General features: G+C 54.9%; 1 protein-coding gene across 9 annotated transcripts; it reads right to left on the reverse strand.

Annotated features, from left to right (window-relative positions):
• Window positions 1-393: 393 nt before the first annotated feature.
• ADCY6 (adenylate cyclase 6) lies at window positions 394-24,678 on the reverse strand. Of its 9 annotated transcripts, none has more exons than XM_028829444.2 (23): window positions 24,148-24,309; window positions 17,277-18,144; window positions 12,837-12,986; window positions 12,351-12,472; window positions 12,146-12,257; window positions 11,840-11,967; window positions 11,424-11,546; window positions 11,162-11,320; window positions 10,942-11,083; window positions 10,677-10,805; window positions 10,387-10,412; window positions 10,021-10,168; window positions 9,675-9,772; window positions 9,406-9,493; window positions 9,115-9,231; window positions 8,653-8,811; window positions 8,182-8,360; window positions 7,215-7,250; window positions 7,002-7,131; window positions 6,417-6,680; window positions 5,164-5,368; window positions 3,134-3,258; window positions 394-2,914 (listed from the first exon to the last, which is right to left on the reverse strand). In XM_028829444.2, the coding sequence occupies exons 2-23, from the start codon at window positions 18,138-18,140 to the stop codon at window positions 2,789-2,791; spliced, it is 3,630 nt and encodes a 1,209-aa protein (XP_028685277.2). In that variant the 5' UTR covers window positions 18,141-18,144; window positions 24,148-24,309; the 3' UTR covers window positions 394-2,788. The 9 variants fall into 9 exon arrangements, with proteins under 9 accessions (XP_028685277.2, XP_077810137.1, XP_077810144.1 ...); XM_077954011.1 differs by lacking the exon at window positions 24,148-24,309 and adding an exon at window positions 23,598-23,750; XM_077954018.1 differs by lacking the exons at window positions 11,424-11,546; window positions 24,148-24,309 and adding an exon at window positions 24,568-24,678.
• Between the last annotated feature and the right edge of the window lie 400 nt (window positions 24,679-25,078).

The raw sequence follows: 25,078 nt of genomic DNA on the forward strand, positions 1-25,078 counted from the left end.
GCACGGCGGGAGCTGTGGGGTCAGGGTGGGAGTGATTCCAGTATCCAGGTTGTTGTGAGAGCTGGTGTGTGGGAGATTCCTGAATGAGCCAGACCTTAGAGTGAGAAGTCTGTGAGGGGCCAAGGCACTGGAAAGCACCACAGGCCTCATGCGTGGCAGGGGTCACACACAAATCTGGGAAGGCATATACTGGAGCTCATGATGCTGAAAGGCCTTGAGTAGTCACACTCTCTGAAGTTACTACAGCTTCTCCTTAGCAGGGAAAAGCCACAGGAAGTCCTCTGACCACAGATGAGAGGCCCACGGAGCCCTGGGGCAGGAGGTCGCCCCCTACACCAGGCTCTGTCACTTCTGACCCACCCAGGGCCCAGAACAGCTACAGAGAACAGGGAATTTTACAAAGAGTTTGATTTTATTGATATTTAAATATATTAAATATTTCACTGAAATACATGGTACACCATCCTCCCTCACCCCCACAGTGGTTACATTACAAAACCAAAGCCCATGGCCTCCCATCTCCTGACTCCTCCACCAACTGGGTGAGGAAAGGGGCAATGGTTGCCCAGGGGAAGGGCATGGCTGGCACTGTGGTACGGGGAGCCAGGGTGTGGACAGGCCCTCCCACCTGGCAAAAAGCAGAGACAAGCCACCCAAGGCTGAGGTCTTCCCACTCTGATCTACTTATACCCTCACCCCTACCCCATGGCACCAAGTAGTCTCTTCCTATCCCTTCCTATCCAGGGCTATGGCTGGGGGCAGGGGAGTAGACTTTCTGTCTGGAAAAACAAGTCTTTTCCCCTCCTTCTGCCATGACTAATGAAGTACCTGATGGCCCATTTGGTTGATGCATGAAGATGCCCAAGGGAGGCAGTACCCAGAAACCAGGCCTCCACAGGGAGCTGGTGTCAGAGGGGCATGAGGAGGGGCAAGTGCACTGCCTGCCCCTTCCACAACCAAACCCAGTAACTCTGGAAACCCTTCTCCTCTGCCTCTCTAGTCATTTCCAAGACAAAGTGATCTTCAAGCAAAATTCAGGCTAGTGCCTTTGGCTTAAATAGGTACAGACAGAGAAACTGAGGGACCAACAAATTCAGGCCACAGTCAAAGAGGTTGCAGGGAAAGGGGTAAAAGGAAGGCAAAGATAGGAAGGGAATCTAGAGTTCAACCTCCTAACCCTTCTGCCAGCCCCCAAGGTTTCACAAGGGGCTGGGGAGCCAGAAACATGCTAGACTCAGGCTGAAGGCTGGAGAAAGCCAAGTTTAAGGTTCCTCTTCCCCACCCAATAGTACCAGTATCCGGGTCCTCAGAGGGATTCCATGCTACCCCAGCCCCAAAGCATACCATGTCCCAGGACACTATCTGGGGAAGCCAGGAAATTCCTGAGCCTCTGTCCATCAAACCCCAGACAGTTCAAGTGCTAGCATGGAGCACTGGGGCTCAAGCAAGCGCTTGGGTCCCTGCCACAGACAGGGAGAGTCATGCTGCACACATGGCCCCCAAACGGCACTTAGGGATTTGGCACAAAAAGGACTCCTCTCCCTCCTTTTGCTACCACACCCCATCCCACTCCTGTGTAATCTGGGCGTCTCTCTACATCCCCTGAAATAGGAAACCCTGCTTTATTCCCAGAAGACAGAGGCCCACAGGAGAGACGCAACCTGGGGTGGAGAGCTGAGGAGCAGGAGCACAAGGACTCACAGACCTGGAAAACAGATATGCACACAAAGACCAACATGCACACACAGTTACACAAACACACAGGCCCTCCCCAACGCCAGAGACTTGGGAGGGCAGGTTTGGGATCAGGGTCATCTTTCTCCATGCCCTGACCCTTTTCTATTTGGCAACAGAAGAGGGAGAGATGCTCCATGCCCCCTTGCCAGTAGACAGCAAGAGAGCACTGGGGCAGAGTGACCTGATCTGGACCCCATCGGGGTCCTCAGATCAGAGTCTGGCACCGCCCCAGCCCTGGCCTGCCTGCTCTTTGGCACCTGCAGGTGAACTTCCAGCTCCTGACCTGATATCCCCACACACAGGCTTGCTCTCTGAGCATTTTCACAGTACCAGTGAGGCCAGACGCCCCGTTCCCTGGAGCGTGCAGGAACTGGGGCTAAATCTAAGCTGTCAGAGGTCCCTTTGTTCCCCTTTGGGGACAGATTGTGGGACTAGAATTTGGCACATGGAAACATTCTCCTGAAATATGGCCAAAGCTGGCTCCCCAGAGCATCTCCCTCCTCTGCTCTGTGCCTAGGAGGGACACCTGGCTGCGGTGGGGAAGTGCCCAGGACCAGTGCTGGGGACGCAGGTATTGCAAAGGCAAGCATGGAATAGGCACTCCTCATGCCTGTCTTTGTACAAAATATTGTACAAAATATTCCCAGGAAAAAAGAGGGAAAAGAAGGGCCCAGCCCTGAATCTGCTGCCCAGACAGACAGGGAAGGGTAGGCATGGCAAGCTGCCATTTTAATCCCTCAGGCAAGAGGCCTCCCTCTGCTTCTGCTACTGACCCCTCCCCTGCTCCCAAAAGCTGGAAGATTGGAGAGGGAACAGCCCTACCCCAAGTAAGAAAGAAAGTCACTTGCATAATCCTCTTGGTAGGTAGCCCCTTGTTTTCCAGCTTGAGGGTAGACAATCATGATCCAAGCACAGCCTGCTGGGATGTTCCCTTTTGTGGTTAGCAGGGTCTGGAGGCTCAGTGCCCCCTGCCACAGCTCCACCCAGCGAGCACAGAGTCCACTCAATGCCCACCTTGATCCCTTCAGCTGAATTTGTGGCTGGGGTCCTGCTAACTGCTGGGGCCCCCATTGAGGAAGTAGGTGGTCATCTCCCCCTTGCCCTTCACCTTGACCACCCCTCGACACTCCAGCTGGTAGCCCTTGGCAGCTAGAACCTGGTACAGGTCCGTGGTCACCTGGGGGAGTGGGAGGGGAGCCCGCTTAGCCTGGAATCCTTCCTGCTGCATTTGCAGGGGCCCAGGGGTTCTCTAGTCAGGCTAGCTCCCTTCCCCCAACCCCCACCCCACCATACACAGAACACTAGCCACCCTACCCCTGTCCTAGCAGACTGCAGAGACACCATGGAAGCCCTCTGGGCCCACCTTCCTCCCAGCCCCTGCTCATATTCCCCTCACCTGGATTCGGTCGGGGACCCCCGTGCTGTCCATACGACTAGAGACATTCACTGTGTTCCCCCAGATGTCATACTGCGGCTTCCGAGCCCCGATGACACCTGCCACGACTGGGCCCATGTTCAGCCCTGAGGTGGGGAGAACAGCAAGAGACTAGTGCATGCTCCAGGCTAAACCCAGGGAGTCATCCCACCTCCTGGAACAGGTAGAAGGACCCAGAGAAAAAAATGGAAAAAGGACAAGTCTCCTGGTTGTAAAGAACGATCTAGTTCAAGACCAGCCTGGCCAACATGGTGAAACCCCATCTCTACAAAAAAACACAAAAATTAGCTGTGCATGGTGGTACACGCCTGTAGTCCCAGCTACTGAGGAGGCTGAGGTGGGAAAAGAGATTGATTGATTGAGCCTGGGAGTTGATGCTGCAGGGAGCTGTGATTGTGCCACAGCACTCTAGCCTGGTGACAGAGCAAATCCCCATCTCAAAAAAAAAACCCAAACAACAAACAAAAACACCCGAAGACCTGAGCACCTCAGTTTAGGAGCTCCCCTGAGTCAAGGCAGCCATGCTATAACAGTAATCTCCTGAATGCCTGTTCCATGTCAACCACTCTAGTAAGCATTTTACATGGTTTTATCCTTTCTTTTTTTTCTTTTTGAGATGGAGTCTTGCTCTGTTGCCCAGGATGGAGTACAGTGGCACAATCTCGGCTCACCGCAACCTCTGCCTCCCAGAATCAAGAGATTCTCCTGCCTCAGCCTCCTGAGTAGCTGGGATTACAGACACGTACCACCACACCCAGCTAATTTGTTTGTTTGTTTTTTGAGATGGAGTCTCGCTCTGTCGCCCAGGCTAGAGTATAATGCCGCGATCTCGGCTCACTGCAAGCTCTGCCTCCCAGGTTCACGCCATTCTTCTGTCTCAGCCTCCCAAGTAGCTGGGACTGCAGGCGCCTGCCACCATGCCCGGATAATTTTTTGTATTTTTAGTAGAGACGGGGGTTTCACCATGTTAGCCAGGATGGTCTTGATCTCCTGACCTTATGATCCGCCCACCTTGGTCTTCCAAAGTGCTGGGATTACAGGTGTGAGCCACCGCGCCTGGCCATATTTTTTTGTTTTTAGTAGAGACAGGGTTTCACTATGTTGGCCAAGCTAGTCTTGAACTCCTGACCTCATGAAGCCTGCCTGGCTTCATCCTTTTATTTTTATTTTTATTTTTTTTGAGATGGAGTCTGGCTCTGTCTCCCAGGCTGGAGTGCAGTGGCCGGATCTCAGCTCACTGCAAGCTCCGCCTCCTGGGTTTACGCCATTCTCCTGCCTCAGCCTCCTGAGTAGCTGGGACTACAGGCACCCGCCATCTCGCCCGGCTAGTTTTCTGTATTTTTTCAGTAGAGACGGGGTTTCACCGTGTTAGCCAGGATGGTCTCGATCTCCTGACCTAGTGATCCGCCCGTCTCGGCCTCCCAAAGTGCTGGGATTACAGGCTTGAGCCACCGCGCCCGGCCCATCCTTTTAATACCTCTAAAAGGTAGGTATTTTTATCCCCATTTTATAGATAAGGTAACTGAAGCTTAGAGAAGTTAGAAGACTTCTCAAATAAGCCAGTAAATGGAGCAGCCAGAATTCAAACCAGATAGTCTGACTCCCATCCACCAGTTCATTTGAGAGGAAGTACCTCTTATCGGACTGGTCACATATAAGGACAGAAGTATTCAAGTTTAGATAAACGTGATTTTTAATCCCAGCTCTGCCACTTACTAGTTATTTGACCTTGGGCAAGTTATTTAATCTGAGAGTCAGTCTCTATCCAATGAAAGGGGATAATAATATCAGTATTAAAGTATGCTCAAAAATTTCTAGGACAGTGCCTAATGATCTCTGTTCTTAATATCAGACTTGATATAGGAGGTCAGAGGGAAGAAAACCCCACAGGAGCCCTGATGGGAAATCTGTGATCCCATCCCCAGCCTATAATCCCAGCTTCAACCAGAAACAGTCCTGGGAAAACCTGCCAAGCAACCAAGCCCTCTTACCAATCTTCATCTGGAAATTGTTGAAGGAGTGCTCATTGATGTGCTTCATCTGCTCCATGAGCCGCATGGCATAGTCAGCCAGGGCAGTGATGTGGGAGCGGCCCACCTGATCGTAGGTGCTGGCGTTCAGCCCTGAGGCAGCCATGTAGGTGCTACCAATTGTCTTGATCTTTTCCAGCTGCCGGAACCGCTCCTCGCTGATGATCTGAACAACACAAGGGGACCTGGCTGTCAAGGCAAATACCCCAAACCCAGCCCTGCCCCAACACTCATTTCTTGCCACGCCTTGCCTCCCTTGCCCACTTTCCTGTCTCAAGAGCCCCTTCCAGCTGCTGCTACCAGTGTAAGACTGACAAGCTGGGAAAACAAGCCCCCTAGGACTCCAGGCAGGACTTGGGCATACAGCTTAAGAAGGTCTCTCCCGTAGCTCACTCACAGAACACAGACACACAGGTGGGATATTAAGCAATTTCTCCAATCCTCACCTTCTGGGATACTGAGTCCCAGGGTGAGCAAGTGACCTCCCTCCAGAACAGTGAACAGCCCATTCCTGACCTGGATGTTCAGGACACTACCTCACATTTTGCTTCAATTTTCTCTATTCAGAGGACCATCTTGCTTGGTTGGTCTCATGAGGTTCTGTCCACAGACCATTGCCTTCTTCTTCAGTGACATCCACCTGGTACCTATCTTATCCCCCTACAGATCAAGTCCTCCCCTGCTCCCCAACAATGATGACCCTGCCCCACTAGGGCTGACCCCCTTGATGCCTTTGACACCTTCATGGGTTCTTTTTTTTTTTGAGACGGAGTCTCACTCTGTTGCCCAGGCTGGAGTGCAGTGGTGCGATCTCGACTCACTGCAAGCTCCACCTCCCGGGTTCATGCCATTCTCCTGCCTCAGCCTCCCGAGTAGCTGGGACTACAGGTGCCCGCACCACGCCCGGCTAATTTTTTGTATTTTTAGTAGAGCTGGGGTTTCACCGTGTTAGCCAAGATGGTCTCGATCTCCTGACCTCATAATCCGCCCACCTCGGCCTCCTAAAGTGCCGGGATTACAGGTGTGAGCCACCGCGCCTGGCCCCTTCATGGGTTCTTACCTCTACCTCCACTATGCCTGCCCTTACCCCTACCCCTGATGCCTCTGAGTCCCATCAAATCTCTCTTTCTCTTCCCAGTGCCACTCGTCCCTTCCAATCCCTGGTCTCCAAGTCCCCCCAATTCTCTGCCAGCACCAGCCAACTGGACAAGTACCTCATCAAAGTCAGCGATGATCTCGTTGAGCAGCCGCAGGCACTCGACACCCTCATTGTTTGCCTCCAGCTCCACATAGAACTCAGAGAAGTTGGCAATGGAGGCAAACATAACAGCCACACACTCACACGACTGATAGTAGAGTTCATCATTGCGGCGCTCCCGGGCCAGGAAGTGGGCGGCCACGTCCTTGGGCAGAATGTTATGCAGCAGCCTCCGGTTGTATGCCTGTAGCTCCTCCATCTCCTCCTTCTCCCCTGTTGCCTGTGGACACCACACCCATCACCCATTGCCTGACATTCACAAGGGGTGGGTGTGGTGGCCAAGGCTTGGAAGTGGGAGTCAGAGGGAATCACACAGAGGCAGAAAGGCATGGACAGATGAGGCCTAAAGAACAGGCAAAGGGGTAAAGGGGACAGGTACAGGATGGGGCAAGGAGTAAGGGATGGGCACAGAGAAGGCATGGAACCAGGGTGGGCCTAGGGGCGGCCTGAGGCTTAGCCAGCTAGCAGGAGATACGTTTCTGGCCTGGCCCAGGCTCCACCCTTAGGTTCCTCCTCTTCCCCCAAAGGCCCACCCGGTCACCTGTAGTTTCCAGAGGAAGTCTAGGCGGGCAGTCGACTCCACCTGCTGAGCATGCAGATACAGCGCCAGCGCAAACACCAGCAGAATCACAGGGGTCATATATTTGAGGGCCACCCTCCCTGCAGCTGGACTAAGGATAAGCAGAGACATGCTTGGTGTCTGAAGGAGGCATCTAATGGCCCTACCCTTTGCTGCCTCGGAGCCCTCACTTACCAGTCCAGCCCATCAAAGGTCTCATTGGAAGAAGCCCTGGCAAGAGGAGAGAAGAGACAAAGTCATCAGTGCTTCCTGGGTTGCTGGGTGGGCACATGGAAGGGGAGATACAGACTGCATTTACTAAGCACATACTAGAAATCAGGCATTGGGCCAGGGCTTTTACTTACATTAATTAACTCATTAAAAGTAGAGGTTAAGAAAACCTCTACTCTTACAGACTCCTCTACTTACCAGCTATGTGACCTGAGACAAGTCGCTTAACTCTCTACGCCTCCTTCCCCATCAGTACAGCAGGGATCAGATTTAAATAATGTATGTAAAAGGCTTAGCACAGTTCCTGCCATATAGTAAGCCTTCCATAAATGTCAGTTACTATAATCTTTACAACGACTCTGTGATTTAGGTGACAGTGTCATTTTACAGATGAGGAAATTGAGGCTCAGAGAAGCTAACTCACCTGTCTAAGGTCACACAGCTAATGAGCAGCAGAGCAGGGATTCAAACCCAGAAGACACCAGAGGCTTTTTCTACTACAACAAGCCACGGCCACATATCAAAGGAATGGGGTTTTGCAGAGGAAAAGCCAGTATGATGTCCCAGGCAAAGCCCCCAAGCAGGAGTCAGAAGCTTTGGTTCCTAGCCAGAGCCCTGCCACCAAGCAGCTGTATGTCCTATGGGTGGTTAAGATGGTGGATGTGAAAGCACCATGCAAATACAAGAGGGAATTTTTTTTTTTTTTTTTTTTAATGTCTAGCCTAAAGACACAAGGATTTCCCAGGACTGGGGTTTCCTTGGGGTAACTATTTGGGGTCACATGCTGGGAACTCCTCCATCTCCTCCCTTTCCCCCACAGGGGAGTTGTGGCATTCCAAGAGCACAAGGGGCCTGGGCACCAGAGGCTCACAGTGACCCAGCAAGGTCAGGGAAGCTCCTGGGGTATTAAAGGACCTGAGAATAAACTCACAAGCCATGGACGCCAAGCAGTAGGTCATAGTTGTCAAAGATGGTGGCTGGGGGACCCAGCAGAAGCAGCACCAAATAGATGAGCCCCAAGACAAAGACCATGGCCAACTTCCCGATGCTGCTGATGTGCAGGAAGACAGAGCTGGCCAAGAGACTCAGCAGCACGCTCCCGATGAAGTACTGCGGGGGGCAGAGGCAGCACTGGGTGAAGGCAGAGGCCACAGCACCCTTGGGCAGGGAGAGCCCTGCACTCTCCTGCCTGACCTAACCTTTCTGCCATACCCCTCAAACCCCCATATCCTCCACCTTCCATGTCCAGCCCCTACACCACACCAGGGCCCCTGGTTGCTCCTAGTGTGGGAGACTCTGGTGAGTTCCTGGGTCCCCAGCGCCCATCACTAGGTCTGGCACAGAAGGGCCGATGTCTGTGCCAGGACAGCCCCCCCCCACCGCCTGAGCACTGCTTGAACACCTCAGGGAAGCTGCAGGTGGGCGTGGTGCCCTCACACAGGGGAGCATCCAGGCCCAGAGAGTAATTGAGCTGCTGCAGGTGGCAGGCAGTGATGTCAGCAGGTGTTAAATTCAGCATCCGGGCTGCACAGGTCCGCATAGGGGTGTGATTACAGGTGAACTGCAAAAGTAGAGGGGTGTATCAGGATAGCCAAGGAGGGGAAGGGTTTCTAGGTACCTGGTGAAGCCATGTACCCTGCCCTGGGCTATGCCCAGGTACCTTATACCCCATGGGCCTTAGTACTCACTCAGGGATGACAAGAGGTTGGGAGAACAAGGAGGGAGAACTGGAGTTAACCTTGCCCTATTCTGGGAGGGGGCTCCCTGAGGGCAGAAAATATGTCCTATTCCCCTCTGTACCCCCAGTGTCCAGGACAGTGCTTGGCACAGAGTGGAGGTAGGAGAATTCCCACTGGACCCTTACCATGTTGGCAATGGCAGAAGTAAAGACAAGCAGGACGGAAAAGATGCCAACTGCGGTGCTATGTGCCCGTGAGCGAACGATGCTGCGGGACAGACGTTGCAGGGCCTTAGGGAACAGCTAGAGGAATCAAGAGACGAAGAGTTGAAGGTTGTATCAGCCAAGGAGGAAGGCCAACCAGGGATGGGGCCCAGTGGAACAGGCATGGCCTTCTCCTCCCTCTCCCCATGTGACCTCCTCCCTGTCTGGAGTCCAGCCTGCCCTCCCAACAGCCTCAGAAGTCCCCCTACGTACAGAACCACAGGAGTACACGGCACAGATCAGCACGGTGACCAGCAGCAGCAGGAAGATGCTGGCATAGATCCCAAGCATCAGGATGGAGCTGGGGCAGAACAGGGCCAGAAAAATCATTTAATTCTGGAAGATCTGGGCATTCTTGTCCCACCCTCTGGAACAAGCAGGGATGCAGGCTCCAGGAATTGTGGGCCCGTGTGGGTATGTAGGAAGCTTCTGGGAAGCGGTGGAGAAGAGAGAAGCTAAGAGAGGAAGGGCAGGACTCTCACTGTGGGAAGATGAGAAGCTGGATGAAGCAGATGAAACAGAAGACCAACAGGGCACAGGCAACGTAGGCTCCGAAGCGGGGATCCACCTTCCGGGAGTACTGAAGGAGAGGAGGCTGAGCTGGGTGCTGGGCCCTCCCTAAGGAAGGCAGGGACAGCAAGGACAGGGCACTACTAGGCGTCTCAACAGGGAGGAGATGCAGTTGGCCCAACTGACGAAATCCCCACCCTGCTCTGTGGTCCCTTCTCCATCCCCCAGAAACACCTGTGCCCTCACCTGTGCTCAGCCTTCCCTGCTGCGACCTGCCCCTCCCCCAGCCCTTGTCCTTCTGCCCTGTATCCCTGAAACCTTCTTCTCAAGATCCTCTCTCTGGAAGGTGAGCAGAAACCGGCGCACATGGTCCTTCCGCAGCTGATCAATGCTGCGGGCATCGATGGCACGGCTCAGGAACTCATCCACCTCATCCTCAGGGTTCAGGGCATCTTGGGTGCCCCGGCTGAGGGCAGGAGACATGGCTTCACCAGATGCATGGGCATGGCCACGTGAGAAACAATGAAAGGAAAGGTATGGGCAGCACCCAAGGGAGGGAGGGAGAGCTGGGGTGTGGCTCCTGCTCACATACGACACACCTAAAGTCAGGGAAAAGGAGGATTTTGGCTCCCCCCAGCCCCATCCCAGGGTGCAAGTACCTTCTCCCTCAATAACCTGACTTACTTGTCTTTGCTGGAATCATCAATGCCCTGGAGAAAGGGACAGAGTGTGGAGTGAGGTGAAAGGCCAACAACCTTCATCTCTGCAGCCCCTTCTCCCACCCCAACACTGTGCTGAGGGTGTCCCCACCATATCTTCTGGGGGCACTGGGACCCCTGAGATGAAATCTTCCCACTGCCCCAATACCAGAAAGCATACATGGAAATGACAGTCACAAGAAGAAAGGACAGGGTCAGGGACACTGAGGGAGCCAAGAAAAAGAGGCCCTAGGTCTGGTGCTGAGGGCCCCTCACCATCTGGCGGAAGGCCTTGGAGTCCTTGGTCCGGGAGAAGGCACGATCAGGCACCCAGCGCGGCATCAGCCCTTCCATGGAGTTGGCCCGAGTCCGCTGCAGCTTGGCCAGCATGGCCTTCTCCTCTTTCTGTGTGGGCAGCATGGGTACAGGCTCAGAAGAGGGGTACAGGCTCAGAAGAGGGGCCCAGAGGAGGCCTTGGCCTGCTCCTCCCCATTTGTCCCTCTTCCTGCTCCCCTGCCCCCAGCCCTGCCCCGGCCCTGACCCGTTTCTGGCTGGCGCCCAGGATGAGGAAAGTCTCAATGTGCTGCTCCTTGAGGTATGCGTTGCGCTCGCCACCACGGCCCGGCTCCACCTCGTAGTCCCCATTCAGGTACTGCAGTGTTGCCCGAGTGATGTGGATGCGGCTGTACATGGCCAAGAGGGTGAGACCCTGGCTCTCCCACCTTGCTCCCATCCCCCACCACCTGGGCCCCCCTACTCACCCAGCCCGGCCTCCTGCCTCCATGTGGTTGGCCAGGGTCACATCATTGGACCACACATCGAACTGCCATTTCCGCAAGCCAAGGACGCCACAGTGCACACGCCCGCTGTGAATGCCCACGCGCATGTTCACATTCACACCTGTCACCTCACGTACCAGCCTGGGAGGATGCAGCCCCAGATCAGCTCCTGGCAGTCTTCTCCTCCCCCAGCCCACAGCCCAGGCCCTTCACTCCCCTCAGGGCCCAGTGGGCAAGGACAGACCCAGATGCAGGGGACAGGAGCACAGCCTTGGTTGGACATGAGCAGAAGGCTGCATGGGGCTCAAGGACAAATGTTAGGGCTGTGTTCACCAGCAGGGGCCCAGCAGCATCTTGTGGAACTGAGCTAGGAGAAGAGGAATCACTGTTATCCCCTCTGGCCTGCACAGATGGCATTCCCTCTAGCCCAACTCCCCTACTGCACAGGCTGTCCCCGCCCCATCTCAGCTGGCTGGGAGTCTAAGGGTCCGCATGGGTCTTTGCACAGGTTGGAGAAAGATTCCCCTTCCCAGTGACAGACAGACTTCAAAGACAGAGAAACAGCCAAAACTGAGGAAATCTCCTGAGGTCTCATCAAAAAGTAGGAGCAGTCTGGGGAACCCGTAATTCCAGGAAGCCTGGGAATGGGGCACTGCTTACGAGATGGCCTCAATCATGTCTACCCCCATCTCCACACAGCAGTGGGCATGGTCGGCCCGGGCCTCCGGCAGCCCTGACACACAGTAGTAACAGTCCCCCAAGATCTTGATCCTCAGGCAGTGATTCTCCTGAATGGGAAAGAGTTGGAGAGAAGGGTAACCTTTACTCTCTTGCCCACCCAGCCTGCATGGCCCACCACCCTCAACGCACACTCTATCTACTCCCAAATCCCCAGCTGCTGCCAGCAAAGCTATGCTCTCACCACGGTCAACACCCAGGCCCAATCCCAAGGCCCAGCACCCTCACCGCAGCCAGCTTGTCAAACCGGGCAAAGAGCTCATTCAGGGTCATGACCAGCTCCTGTGCAGTGCACTGGGATGCCAGGCTGGTGAAGCCCTCAATATCTGCAAACAGGATGCTGTAGATGACAGCAGAGAATGAACAGACCACATAGCCCTCAAAGACTTCCAGACCCCCCGCCCTGCTTGGCACCCTCCTGCCCTCACCTTACCTGACATTGTCATGCTTCTGTATGTAGATTTTGTGGAACATCATGTCTTCTTTTTTTGTGTTGATGTCTTCTTTCATCTCCATGGCAACATGCTGGGGCAACACCGACAGCAGCAGCCGCTCCTAGCCCAGTGGTTCCAATAGGCATCACTATACTCTTGGCCTCACATTTCAATCCCTCCTGGTCTCTCCACATCACCAGAGTCCTCCCAGACTTCTCTGAAGACCTTCCCTTCTGGACTGTGGCCTGACCTTCCCCTGTCAGAGCCCCCTCTGACCACCCTCCATTAAGCCCCCAGATGTGCTCCTGTCCACGCCCTCCTTCCCTTGGACAGGACAAAACCCCAGTATCATAGGGCCTCTGTGACACACAACCCAGGGGAACCATCACACTGTGCTCCACGGAACCGGACAAGGCAGCAAATCCAATCTGCAAGTTATGTGGGGGTGAGGTGGGGGCAGGCCCTGGCCAGGGGAGCAGTCCCACCTGCTGCCGATTCTCATGCTGCAGGTGGAGCCGGGCCTGGATGTAACCGCGGGTCTCCTGAAAGGCCTGGCGCTGAGATACCTCTGCTGGATAGTGTGTGCAGATGCCAATGACGTTGGTGCAGAGGAACAGCAGCACATTGGCACCGAGCTGCAGGAGGTGGTAGAGGCAGATAGTGACCATCTCCTCTGCCTACCCCCCCAAATACACACACACACATTCACACAACTTGCTAGGTTCTCTGAGGAAGGAAGCCAGGGCCCTGCATCCTCTCTGTCCCCAAGCTACTGCCACCCCTGCAATATCTCTCTCGCATGACCCACAGGACCCCAGATCCCAGCCAACTGCCTGAATCCTCCATGACTAGAAATGAGATCTTCTCACAGCTTCTGGAAGCAGAAGACCAACCAGGGCCAGGTAAGTCATGGGGCCCAGCTCCGGCACCCTGTATCTCCTGCTCCTCAAACACCCCACACGAAAGACAAATGCTGCTCCTTTTGCAGGTGCTCCTCCTTAAGGACAGCACCCAGGAGACCTGAGCTCTACATCCTCCTGTGAGTGACCCAGGACGAGTCACCTCCTCTCTCTTGGGTTTGTTCATCTATAACCCAAAGAGGAAGAAGAAGATCTCTAAAGCCTCTCCCTGACTTGACATAACTTAGTAACAATAATCACCATTGTCATTATTATTATGGTAGCTAGTTCATTGGCTGCCTACCATGTGCCAGGATTCTGTAGGTGCCTTCTATATACTGACTAACATTTCTTTTTTTTTTTTTTTTGACAGAGCCTTGCTCCGTCACCCAGACTGGAGTGCAGTGGCCTGATCTCAGCTCACTGCAACCTCCGCCTCCCAGTTCAAGCGATTCTCCTGCCTCAGGAATAGCTGGGATTACAGCCAACTGCCATCATGACCGGCTAATTTTTGTATATTTTTTTAGTAGAGAAGGGGTTTCACCATGTTGGTCAGGCTGGTCTTGAACTCCTGACCTCAAGTGATCCACCCGCCTCGGCCTCCCAAAGTGCTTATGGGTGTGGATTACAGGCGTGATCAACCGCGCCTGGCCCCTAACACATTTCTTAAAACTCTATGAAATAGGTAACAATATCCCATTTTAAAGGTAAGGGACTCAGGCACAGAGAAGCCAAGTAACTTCCCCAAGATCACACAGCTGTTAGTGGCTAGTGTGAGACTTGAACCCAGGACAATCAGACTCCAAATTCTGTGTCCTAATCCTACTATCTATCTAGTGCATTCCACACTGTGTAGTACATTCCAGGTTTCCAAGATTCCTACTCACTCTACTGAGTCAAGCTCTCAAGCCCAACCTCAGAGCCCTGGCTTGAGAGTCATCAATTCTACTGATACAAAGGATGTCCTCTAACTGGAGATGGGGTCCACCATGACTGGCCACCCCTCAAGGTATAACTCCCTCTGATACTCGGCCCTGCCAGGCCCTAGGCCTAGGGCCTCCACCCTAGGAATGTTCAGTCCCCAATCATCATCAGTGGCATTGGCTACAAAGCAAGTCTAAGGGAAGCTGGCCTCAGTGTTTCTGGAAACTCAGGAATTAACCTGGAGCTTGTGGCTCCACCCCAGAGTTGGATGGGGCCGGGCTCTGGTTTAAGGAGAAGGGAGGGAAACAGCAGAAGCACCTCCTGGAAGCCAGAGGTTCTGGGCTCTGCCTTGAACTAGAACTAGTCCTGCAAAATTGGGCAGGTCACTTAATCTTCAGGACCTCAGTTTCCTCTTGGGTAAAACCGAGGGGGAGGCCTGGCTCACCCTTAGCCATTTCCAGCGCCAGCCTCTGGGATGGGCCTCCTAGCTTCCCTTCCCAGTCCAGCTCACAGGCCCAGGATCAACTAGGCTGAGCTCCCCCTCCCAGCAGCAGGGGTGAAGAGAGGGGCACACTATCTCCCTTGGGGGTTTCTAAGAATAGCCCCCAGTGGGGGAGAAGGGAAGGGGGGCAAACCAGGCAACTTCCCTTCCTGGCCCCAGGAGCCCAAGAGGAAAATGTGAGTCACGGTGGAGGGAAGGGGAAGGGGGACGAGACTGAAATAACTCTGTACACACACGTCCCTATCTGACTGTGAGAAAAAATGGATGCCAGGGGACCGGAGGAGACTCCACGCTGGGCCTGGGTCACTGGGCGACACTGTTCGATGTGTCTAAGTGAGTGGGTTGGTGGGGACACAGCCTCCTTCCTGTGACTGTGAGCAGGGTGGATCTGGGAAGGGGCTGCCCAAGTAGACGAGGAAGGAGGCCACAAACCCCACCCATCTAGAAACCCTCAGACCCAAACGGGCACAGGGAATGTTTCTCGGCCCAGAGGAAGTTGTAAGGGCAGCCCTGACCCCAAGGACTGGCACAGGCAGAGCAGTGACTTTCGCTACTGCCCCAAGAATGTGCCTGTCGAGACCCACTAGGTGAGGCTGTAGCCACACACTCCTGGGGAGATGGGCACAGTCCTGGCCTCCCTGGGACTGCACCTCCCCAGTCAGGCACTGGGCCTGACTCTGGGCACCATGCCAGTTGAGAATAGGGAAGAGATGCCCACCCAGCCCATGCCTGGCCAGAGAGGAAGGGGGAAAGGAGACACCACCTCTAAGCTCCTTCCCCAGGAGGGCAATCCAGCCATAAAGCCCTGGTTGAGAGCCAGCCTGGAAGAGAAGCTCTGGGGCGGAAGAACCTGGCCCTTTAAGATGTCCGACGGTGCCCTAAGGGCACGTGCTCCACAAACAAACAGGCTATAAGGTTACTTTTAAAAAGGTACATTCTGGCATGTGTTCTGGCATTCTGGCCATGTGAGGTGGCTCACTCCTGTAATCCCAGAGCTTTGGGAGACCAAGGAGGGCGGATCACGAGGTCAAGAGATCGAGATCATCCTGGCCAACATGGTGAAACCTGTCTCTACTAAAAATACAAAAATTAGCTGGGCGTGATGGCGTGCTCCTGTAGTCCCAGCTACTCGGGAGGCTGAGGCAGGAGAATTGCTTGAACCCAGGAGGTGGAGGCTGAAGTAAGCTGAGATCGCACCACTGCCCCACTCCAGCCTAATGACAGAGCAAGACTCCGTCTCAAAAACAAAACACACAAAAAACAGGTATGTTCTGTTCTGTAGCACAGGCTGGGTGGAGAAGGGCATCATGCCAGAGAACCTAGCTTCTCACCCTGGGTTCCCCAGGCAACTTCCTCTCTGTGGGTGAGGCAGGGTGGGCAACAGGCCACAAGCCCTCAAAACCTTGAGTAAGATAGCACTCTCTAGATAGGGTCCAGTGGAGGACCCGGGTGGTGTGCTGATGGCGGGGCTGTGCCTACAGCAGCGCCTGAAGGACCTGGCCTCTGCTCCCTGGGCGGGGGGTAACATGAGATGGCAGATCCACAAACTAACATCTCTCTTAAAGAGACTTCCCAGAAACCCCTTCACTGGGTACCATGCCTTCCAGCACTCCCCACACCTCCCTGCCCCCAGGTGTGAACACTGCCCAGTTGGGTTCTACTCCACTCTAGGAAAGGGTGGGGCCCCAACAGCAACATGAGCTAGATGCTATTTTTATCCCAGCTTTGCAGACTGGGAAACTAAGGCTGGGAGAGGTGAGGCTAGTTGTCTAAGATCCCACAGAGAAGAATACAGCCCATTGGATAAGCAGGTCAGCCTACAGCCACTCCACACGGAGCCATGGAGTCCCACCTCACACACACTTGGAGCCTGGAGGCGGCAACAGGCATGGACTGAGAACCTCAAGGAAAGGCGGCCAGGCCCCTGGTGCCCAGCATGGGGAAGGTGGGATACAATCAGACTTAATGTTCCTCTCTTCAACAGTCCAACCCCATTCAAACTACATCCAGCCCAGAGAGAACTGACCCCAGCTCTTCACTTTCCCTGTCCTCCCAGAAGTGGCCTTGGTCCAGGAAAAGAGGGGACTCCTCCCTTGCTGACAACATCCAAAACCTGCTCTATACCTCCAGATCACCACCTAGAGCTGCTCTCCATGGATGGCACCAGCACCTGATCCTCCCGTGTCACCTTGCTAACAGAGATGCTAAAGCCTGGACACAGCCTGCACTGCCTTTTCAGCCCTACCACGGCCCTGGGGCTATATACCACACCCCTGCCTCCAGCCCCACATTCTATCTCTACAGACCACTATTTCAGACGGCTAAAGAGCCAGAGACTGGGGCCCATGGTGACAGTTCAGGCTTGGGTCCTGGGGCCCTCCCTCCCCTCAGCAGTGCCTTCTACCCCAGATCCCACGTGGAGGTGGACCCCTGAGCCCTGGCCTCCCACCTCCTGCTCCTCTTCCCAGATACAGCCAGACATCCCTGCACCCAGCTTCCACCCATGACTCACCCGCCCTTCCTCACTAAGCCCCCACCTGCTTATGAGGTGAGAAATTCCCCACTTGCTGCCCTCCATCCCTACCTCCCTGGCCACCTACCTGCTTCCAGAGGAAGGCATCACCACGGTTAAGTTGCCAGGCCAAGATCAAATGCAGGGTGGAGAGGCCCAGGCCGCTGAGGACCGCAGCCCGCATGCGGATGGGGAGGAGCGTGTAGGCGATGTAGACGAAGAACACAGGGCACCAGAGGCCCGCAGAGGGGCTGCGTGGGTCTGCTGCGAGGGCGCCCCCGACCTGCACTGCCGCCAGGATGCCCAGCACCACGTAGCTCACCACCCACATGGAGTCCTGGCGGAAGCTATGCCGGTTACACACCACCATGAGCCCCAGGAACAGGGCGGCGGCGCAGGCCAGCAGGGCCACATAGGCAGGCTGAGGGCGGGTGGGCGCCGCGTGGAAAGCCAGCAGCACCGCCGTGAGCAGCACCAGCACCGCCATCAGCAGCGTCAGGCTGCTCTGGTTCATCTGGAAGAAGTACCGCTGGTACAGGCGCTCCAGCTTGGCCGAACGGAACTGCTTCGACTGGAACACCTGCACCAGACGGCGCCAGCAGGATCGCCCACTCCTGGGCACCGTGTCGGGCGCCACCTCAGCTGTCCCGCCCACTGTCGTTGTCACCTCTGTGTCCTCGAAGCCCAGGGCCACTGCCCGCAGCCCCAGCTCCTTGCCCTTGCCCGGGCCGCCCCTCCGGATGAAGGTGTCATCCTGCCAGGGGCACCGAGGGGGGCCCGCAGGGGTGGGGCTGGGTGGCTCTGCATCCCGGAGGCAGCTCATATAGCGGGGCGTGCAGAAGCCACCTGCCCGAGTGCCACAGCGCCGTGAACGCTTCTGCCCATTGCGTTCACCCCAGGCTGTTTTCCGTTCATCCACTTTAGGGACCAGGAGGCCACTAAACCATGACATGTTGCTGGTAGGGAAGGAAGGAGATAGTATTAGAGACCATCCAATGGAAGTGGTATTAATACCACCGTCACAGCCACTGCCACCACTAGTAGCTCATTACCTAAGCACTTCCCACTGACAAGCTATGAGTTTCATCGTCATACAATTACTTGGATGTAGGCAACAAGGGTATCCCCATTCAACATGTGAGAAATCGAGACACAGTGAGGAAAAGAAACTTTTCCAAGGCCAGGCACAGTGGCTTACACCTGTAATCCCAGCACTTTGTGAGGCCGAGACAGGAGGATGGCTTAAGGCCAGGAATGTGAGAGCAACCTGGGCAATACAGCAAGACCTTGCCTCTATTAAAACTTTAAAAAATTAGCCTGGGCCAGGCACGGTGGCTCACATCTGTAATCCCAGCACTTTGGGAGGCCCTGGCAAGTGGATCTCAAGGTCAGGAGTTCAAGACCAGCCTGGCCAAGATGGTGAAACCTCGTCTCTACTAAAAGTACAAAAATTAGCCAGGCGCAGTGGCGGGCGCCTGTAATCCCAGCAACTCGGGAGCTAAGGCAGGAGAATTGCTTGAACCCGGGTGGCAGAGGTTGCAGTGAGCTGAGATCGCGCCGCTGCACTCCAGCCTGGGTGACAGAGTGAGACTCCATCTCAAAGAATAAATAAATAAAAATTAGCCTGGTGTGGTGGTGTACACTTACAGACCAGGCCATTCAGGAGGCTAAGGCGGGAGGATTGCTTGGGCCCAGGCAGTGGAGGCTGCAGTAAGCCAGGATTGTGCGCCACTGAACTCTAGCCTGGGCAACAGCCATAGTCTGAAAAAAAAAAAAAAAAAAAATGGAAGGAAGGAAGGAAAGAAAAAAGGAGGGAGGGAGGGAGAGAGGGAAAGAAGGAGGGAAGGGAGGGAAAGAAAAGAAAAGAAGAAAGGCTTGCCCAAAGATCCAGCAGCCACATAAGTGAGAGAACCAAGATTCTAAACCAGATTTGTCTGACCCCAAAGCCAGTATACTTGAAAATTTCCCTAAAAGGCACTGATGTGTTGGTGGTCACAAACTCAAGTGCCCAAGTCAATGAGTGATGCAGCTTATGCTTCAGAACTAGGAGGAAAAGAGTTCATACCCTGTGCATTGGGCAAGCACCACCTAGCAGCTGTAGACTATTGCCAGTGGGTCCCGATCTGATTTTTCTCAACAGAAGCAGAAGAAAAAATATGCTGGTTTTTTTTTTGTTTTGTTTTGTTTTTGAGACGGAGTCTCGCTCTGTCACCCAGGCTGGAGTGCAGTGGCAAGATCTCGGCTCACTGCAAGCTCCGCCTCCTGGGTTCACACCATTCTCCTGCCTCAGCCTCCTGAGTAGCTGGGACTACAGGCACCCGTCACCACGCCCGGCTAATTTTTTCTATTTTTTGTAGAGACGGGGTTTCACCATGTTTGCCAGGATGGTCTCGATCTCCTGACCTCGTGAACCAGCTAACAGTGATAATCCTAAGGCTCTTCAGCTTCCTCATTGCACCACAGTCATATAAATCTCTTTGCTCTTTCCCAACACACCCCGCACAGGCCAGCCTGGGACCTCAGTGCCTGCTGTTCCCTCTGTCTGGAACAAGAGCTCCTCCAGGTCACATCCCAAATGTCCCCTTATCAGTGAGGCTCTCTCTGACCACCCTATTAAAATAGCAACCCCCTTTCCTGGAGCTCTCTATCTTTTTCCCAGCTTTATGCTTTTTCTCCATAACTCTAATCAGCAACTGCCATTCTATATATTTTTCTTATGTGTTCATTTTCTGTCTCTCCTGACTGGAATGTCAGCTCTATGAAGGCAAGGATTTTGACCTGCTGTTCTCACTGCCATATCCACAACACTTAGAAGGACCTAAACAAGTGTATATTGAGGCTGGATGTGGTGGCTCACACCTGTAATCCTAGCATTTTGGGAGGCTGAGGCGAGTGGATCACCTGAGGTCAGGAGTTCCAGACCAGCCTGATCAACATGGTGAAAACCCATCTCTACTAAAAATACAAAATTAGCCAGGAGTGGTGGCGGGCGCCTGTAATCCCAACTACTCGGGAGGCTGAGGTGAAAGAATTGCTTGAATCTGGGAGGTGGCAGATGCAGTGAGCTAAGATCACGCCATTGCACTCCAGCTTGGGCAATAAGAACGAAACTCCATCTCAAAAAATAAAATAATATTAAATGTTCATTGAGTAGATGGATGACTAGATGGATGGATGAATGATATTCCATGCACTTTCTCCATGCTTTAAACTGTTCAAGATCTTTTCACATCCCTAATTCCATCTGATCTTCACCAAAACCCTGAGAAACTAGTCCTGTGGCCCCCTGGGGCACAAGACAGATTTGAAAGGAAAAATATATATAAACAAAAACTGATGTCCATGGCAGTTTTATATGGCTGGCTCAAGTTATAGAGATCATGGTAACCAAATCAGTCCCAGATCCCACATTTCCTGGAGGAAATGTCATTAACTGAGGTGGGAGGACTCCATGATGATACCTTTAGTGTGACTCCTGGCTGAGCCCAGGTCAGAATAAGATGAGGCTGAAAGCACTGTCATCCACGCATGCCTGTGTCCCCACCAGGGCCATACTCCTCTATGCTCACACAGTACCCTGAGGGGTCCCTTGTACTCAAGCCTGCTGAGCTAGCAGCACTGACATTTGTACTCAGTAGGGGACAGGATGGAGGAATACCCAGCACTTGCCACAGGTGGCCACAGAATGAGAGCTCAAGCCAGATGCGCAGCACTCAAAGCAGACACCCAGGGACCCACAAGCAGAAGGCAGGCTGGGGAATTCTCCACATATCCCAAAACTCCCATCCCTGGGTCACCCTCAGCCAAGTTCTGTCGGCATCCCTTCTCCTATATCCCACAGCAGTATGTCCTTCGACCTCCTTTTGTTTTTTTGTTTAAGATGGAGTCTCACCCTGCCCCACCCAGGCTGGAGTACAGTGGCACAATCTTGGCTCACTGCAACCTCTGACTCCCGGGTTCAAGCAATTCTCCTGCCTCAGCCTCCCCAGTAGCTGAGATTACAGGCACCTGCCACCACGCCCGGCTAATTTTTGTATTTTCAGTAGAGATAGGGTTTCACCATGTTGGCCAGGCTGGTCTCGAACTCCTAACCTCAGGTGATCCGCCTGCCTTGGCCTCCCAAAGTGCTGGGATTACAGGCATGAGTCACCATGCCTGGCCCCTTCAACCTCTTAACATCACCAACAGCACCATCTGGAAGGACAGATCAGGAATACAAGACTTTTGGTCAGGCTGGCATTTGGAAAAGGTCACCAAAGAAAGCCTGGCTCTTCAAAATACTTCATTAGAAGCATGATCTTTGGCATGAGACCAGGTTCCAAACCTTAGCGTGATTATTTACTAGCCGCACTGCCTTGGGCAAGTTATTTAACCTCTCTGTGTCAGTACCTTCATCTGTAAAATGGAAATAATAATTGTCCTCTGGAAAGAATCTAATAATGCCTGTCATGAAGTACACACTTGAAAAATATTAGTTCTTCTCCTCACTCTACAACACTTTAAACCCAAATCTCTGTCAGCGTCAAGAGATGGAAAAATGAGAAAATCATGAGCAAGAACACACGTCTTTCTAGCCAGTCAGATGCCTGGTTCTATCAGTCCCTATGTCCTTGGCTGTTAGTCCCCAGAGCTGCTGGAGACAGAGCCCAGAGTGAGCAGGTTTCCCACCACCATCCAGCACCCACAACATTTTGCTTCAGCCTCCCCTCATTCACCAGTCCCCTTCCCTGTTCTTATCTCCCCCCACACAACCCCCCACCCCCACCACTGGCCCAGACCTCTTTCCAAAGGACTAGTTTCTGGCCAGGTTCCCAGCCCCCTGGAAACACATCCTAGCATCTGGCTCATACCCACAGAGAAAGGGGCAGACACTATCCAGGAGAATGCATGACCCTCCCAGGAACACTCTGACTCCCTAAGGGGATAGCTTCAGAGCTGTGTAATTGTCCAACCAACTGCAACCATCCCACTCTGGGCTCCACTCCAGGCACTGCCCATCCCTGAGAACTTGCCGGCCTCCCAGCATTTCTGGCACCCCATGCCAGACTAGTATGGCAGGGAACAGGGGAGAGCACTGTTCCAAGCCACAAAACTCTATATGGTCCCCCAACCCACTTTGTCCAGCAACCCATCACTATGAGAGCTCTGGGAGCACAGACCACCTCCCTCCTCCCCGGAGTCAGGCTCCTAAGCCTTGTGCCTCTGACCTCCTCCTTCCCTGAGTGTTGGTCCATTTGCTCTCTCACAGATCTGCTGCTCTTCACACCACCGGCTCCCACAGCCAGAGCCATGTCCCATTCAGCCTGGCAGGCCCAGGCTCAGTCCCAGACCTCAAGTCCCTCCCAAACCCTGATCAGGCTGAGACCAGAGTTTGGAACCCGCCAAGGCCAAGGCCCAGCCCTAAGGATGGCTCTGCCTACTGCCTTGCCAAGCCTTCCTGGCCACCTCCTGTCTATCCCATCCCCAGGGCCCATCTGCCCCTGCCCTCCTTGGCAAAAGGAGGCTCCAGGGGATTTAAAACGACTTCAGAAAGTTCATGGCAAGAGGCACTGCCCAGGCAGGGCCCAGCAGTGCCAGCACCGCCCACCATACTGGGACATGGGCCTCACTTCTTCAATTCTGGGCCTTTCCAGATGTAGAGGAGACTACCCAGGGCCTGTATCTGTTGGTCCAGTGCCCGCTGCCGCCTTCTCCCATCCCCAGTCCTCGCTCTTCCTAAAGATTACAGAGGGCTCCCACATCAAGCCTTACTGTGCAACCCCCACCAAGTCCCTCCAGCTCACAGGGGTAGTCTGGTAAGGGGAGGATATGGGCAAAGAGGCTTCCACGCCTGATTCCACCTCTAGCCTTTCAGTCGAGCCCAAGAGTCTGCTTTGAATAAGTCAGCTCCCCTGCCCACCCTGCGGCAGGCCTTGGGGGATGTGGGGAGCCGAACCCACCCCTTTCATTCCCAAGGTTTGGGGTGAGGCGAAGGAGAGGGACTCCCGCAGACAGAGGGCATCCCTGCCTCTGCCCAGGCCGGTTCCTCTCCCCTAAATGGAATCTCTCCCAAACTCAGAGACTCACCCCACAGCCCCACAGCAAAAAACTCAGGCCAGCCCCTCCCCCAGTACGTGCCAGGTCCTCCTGGCCTCCGGGCAAGCCTGGAACTCGCCCCGTGGAGGGAGGCCGGCAGCGGGCGACGCGGGTGGCGAGCGCCGGACCTAGGAGACCTCGATCCCACTGCCTCCATGACTTCCCTTTGCCAACCCCAACTCCCTCGGGCAACCCGCCAAACACTGCCGAGACGACCCGTCCCAGGCTTCGGCGCCCCCACCCATAAACTCCTATTGAGAGCCGCTCGGGAGCGTTCCAATCCTGGAGCCCCGGGAGCCCGAGCGGTCACTTCCCCAGCCCTCCGCGCGCTCACCTGCCGGCCAGTCTCCGCGCCTGCCCCGGGCCCCCGCCCCGCCGCCCCCGCGGGCTCCGGCCGGCCGGCCGGCCGTCCCGCGGTCCTTCTCCGAGCCCGCGCGTCCTGGCCGTCCCGCCCGCCGTCCGCCGTCCGCCCGGCCCTCGCCCCCTCCCGAGCTGTCCAGCGCAGCCGCCCTCTACCCCGGATCCAGAAGTCCCCTCCCCGCTGGCTCCCGGACTCCCCGCCTTAAAGGCACAAGCTCCTTTTGTCTGGGCACCCCCCTCCTCCTCCCCAGAAGCGGGGGCCGAGTCGCCCACTCCCCTTCCTAGCAGCGGGGTAGGGGCGCAGGAGGCCAAATAATGGGACCCCTCCCTCCGCGCGCCCCCTCCTCTCCTCCGGCCGCTTCCTCCCCCAGTCCTGAGAAGACAAGCGGCTACTGTTCTGGGATCAAGACCCCGGGGGGATGGGACCTCGCAGCCCAGTCCCCTTCCCTTCACCCCGGCCGCCTCCTCCTTCATTCCTCTCCCGCCCTCACCCCGGGGGTCCCCAAGCGCGCCCGCAAACCCACCTCTCACGGCTACATCCCCCGTCCCGCCCACCAAGGGTCGCCTTCCTTCCTGTAAGGGTCGCAGGGGTTGGGCCCGCGCCCTGCGCCCACTCTTCATCCCCACTTCCTCACTGCCCCGGCCCCTGTCCCAGCCCCAGCCCCAGCCCCAGCCCCCACCTAGCCATTCCCGCCCTGCCTGTCACGGCCCTGCGCCCTCCCGCGGGAACTCAGTTTAATAATTAATTAAGATCTCATTCCACAAGGCGCCAGGTGTGTGCGGCCTGCTTGCCCGCACACCACTTCTTTCCTCTTCCCCCAGCCTCTGGGGCAGCGGCCCCGAGGCGAACCTGCTGGACCCAGTGGAGAGATCCAGGGAAGGGGCACTCTCCCTGCCGCCCCCCGCAACCCCCCGCCCCATTCTCTAGGAGCCCCTCCCCGCACGTGCCAATTTGCAACCTCGCCCCCAGGCACCTTTTACCCAAAGGGCTGTGCTTCTCTGCTGGGGGTTGGAGGGGCTGCTGGGGTGCATTGCTAAGTGAACGAACTGAGGAATTGGGACTTTTATTTCCAGCAGGGAGCAGCTGCCCAAGTTACCTGGGAGATGGGAAAATCGTGTCAAAGCTGGTTAACCCTTTGAGGATTAGAATAATGGTGGAAGCAGGAAGGAGAAGGGGGTTCACTCCCAGGATGTACATAGGTGAGTCTGGCTTTAGAGGGGGTGCCATTCTGGAGCTGGGAGGAAGGCAGCCTACCTGGCTTCTTTTTGAGGCCCCCTTTCCATTCCTTCAGTCAGACCTCTGGCTCCTCCTTCCAATTCAGCACTTTCCCAGGCAGCCCATTCCCCACCCAAGATCCCAAGACCTAGATATCTGAAGATGCTTCCTCCTCAGGACCAGCCCTCCCTGCAGTCTTGTCCTTCACGGCTCAAGTCTTGTCTATTCCAAATCACCAC

Source organism: Macaca mulatta, chromosome 11 (genome assembly GCF_049350105.2).
Source record: "Macaca mulatta isolate MMU2019108-1 chromosome 11, T2T-MMU8v2.0, whole genome shotgun sequence".
Classification (NCBI taxonomy): Eukaryota; Metazoa; Chordata; class Mammalia; order Primates; family Cercopithecidae; genus Macaca; species Macaca mulatta.

Bases quoted from the DNA above. Each gene is read 5' to 3' on its own strand.
- ADCY6 (XM_028829444.2), bottom strand. From the start codon at position 18,140: ATGTCATGGTTTAGTGGCCTCCTGGTCCCTAAAGTGGATGAACGGAAA. The intron at 8,361-8,652 runs GTGTTCAAGCAG...TGCCCCCCGCAG, and splicing joins CCACCTGCAGCTTCCCTGAG to TACTTCATCGGGAGCGTGCT. The intron at 2,915-3,133 runs GTGAGGGGAATA...CCACTCCCCCAG, and splicing joins GGGTCCCCGACCGAATCCAG to GTGACCACGGACCTGTACCA.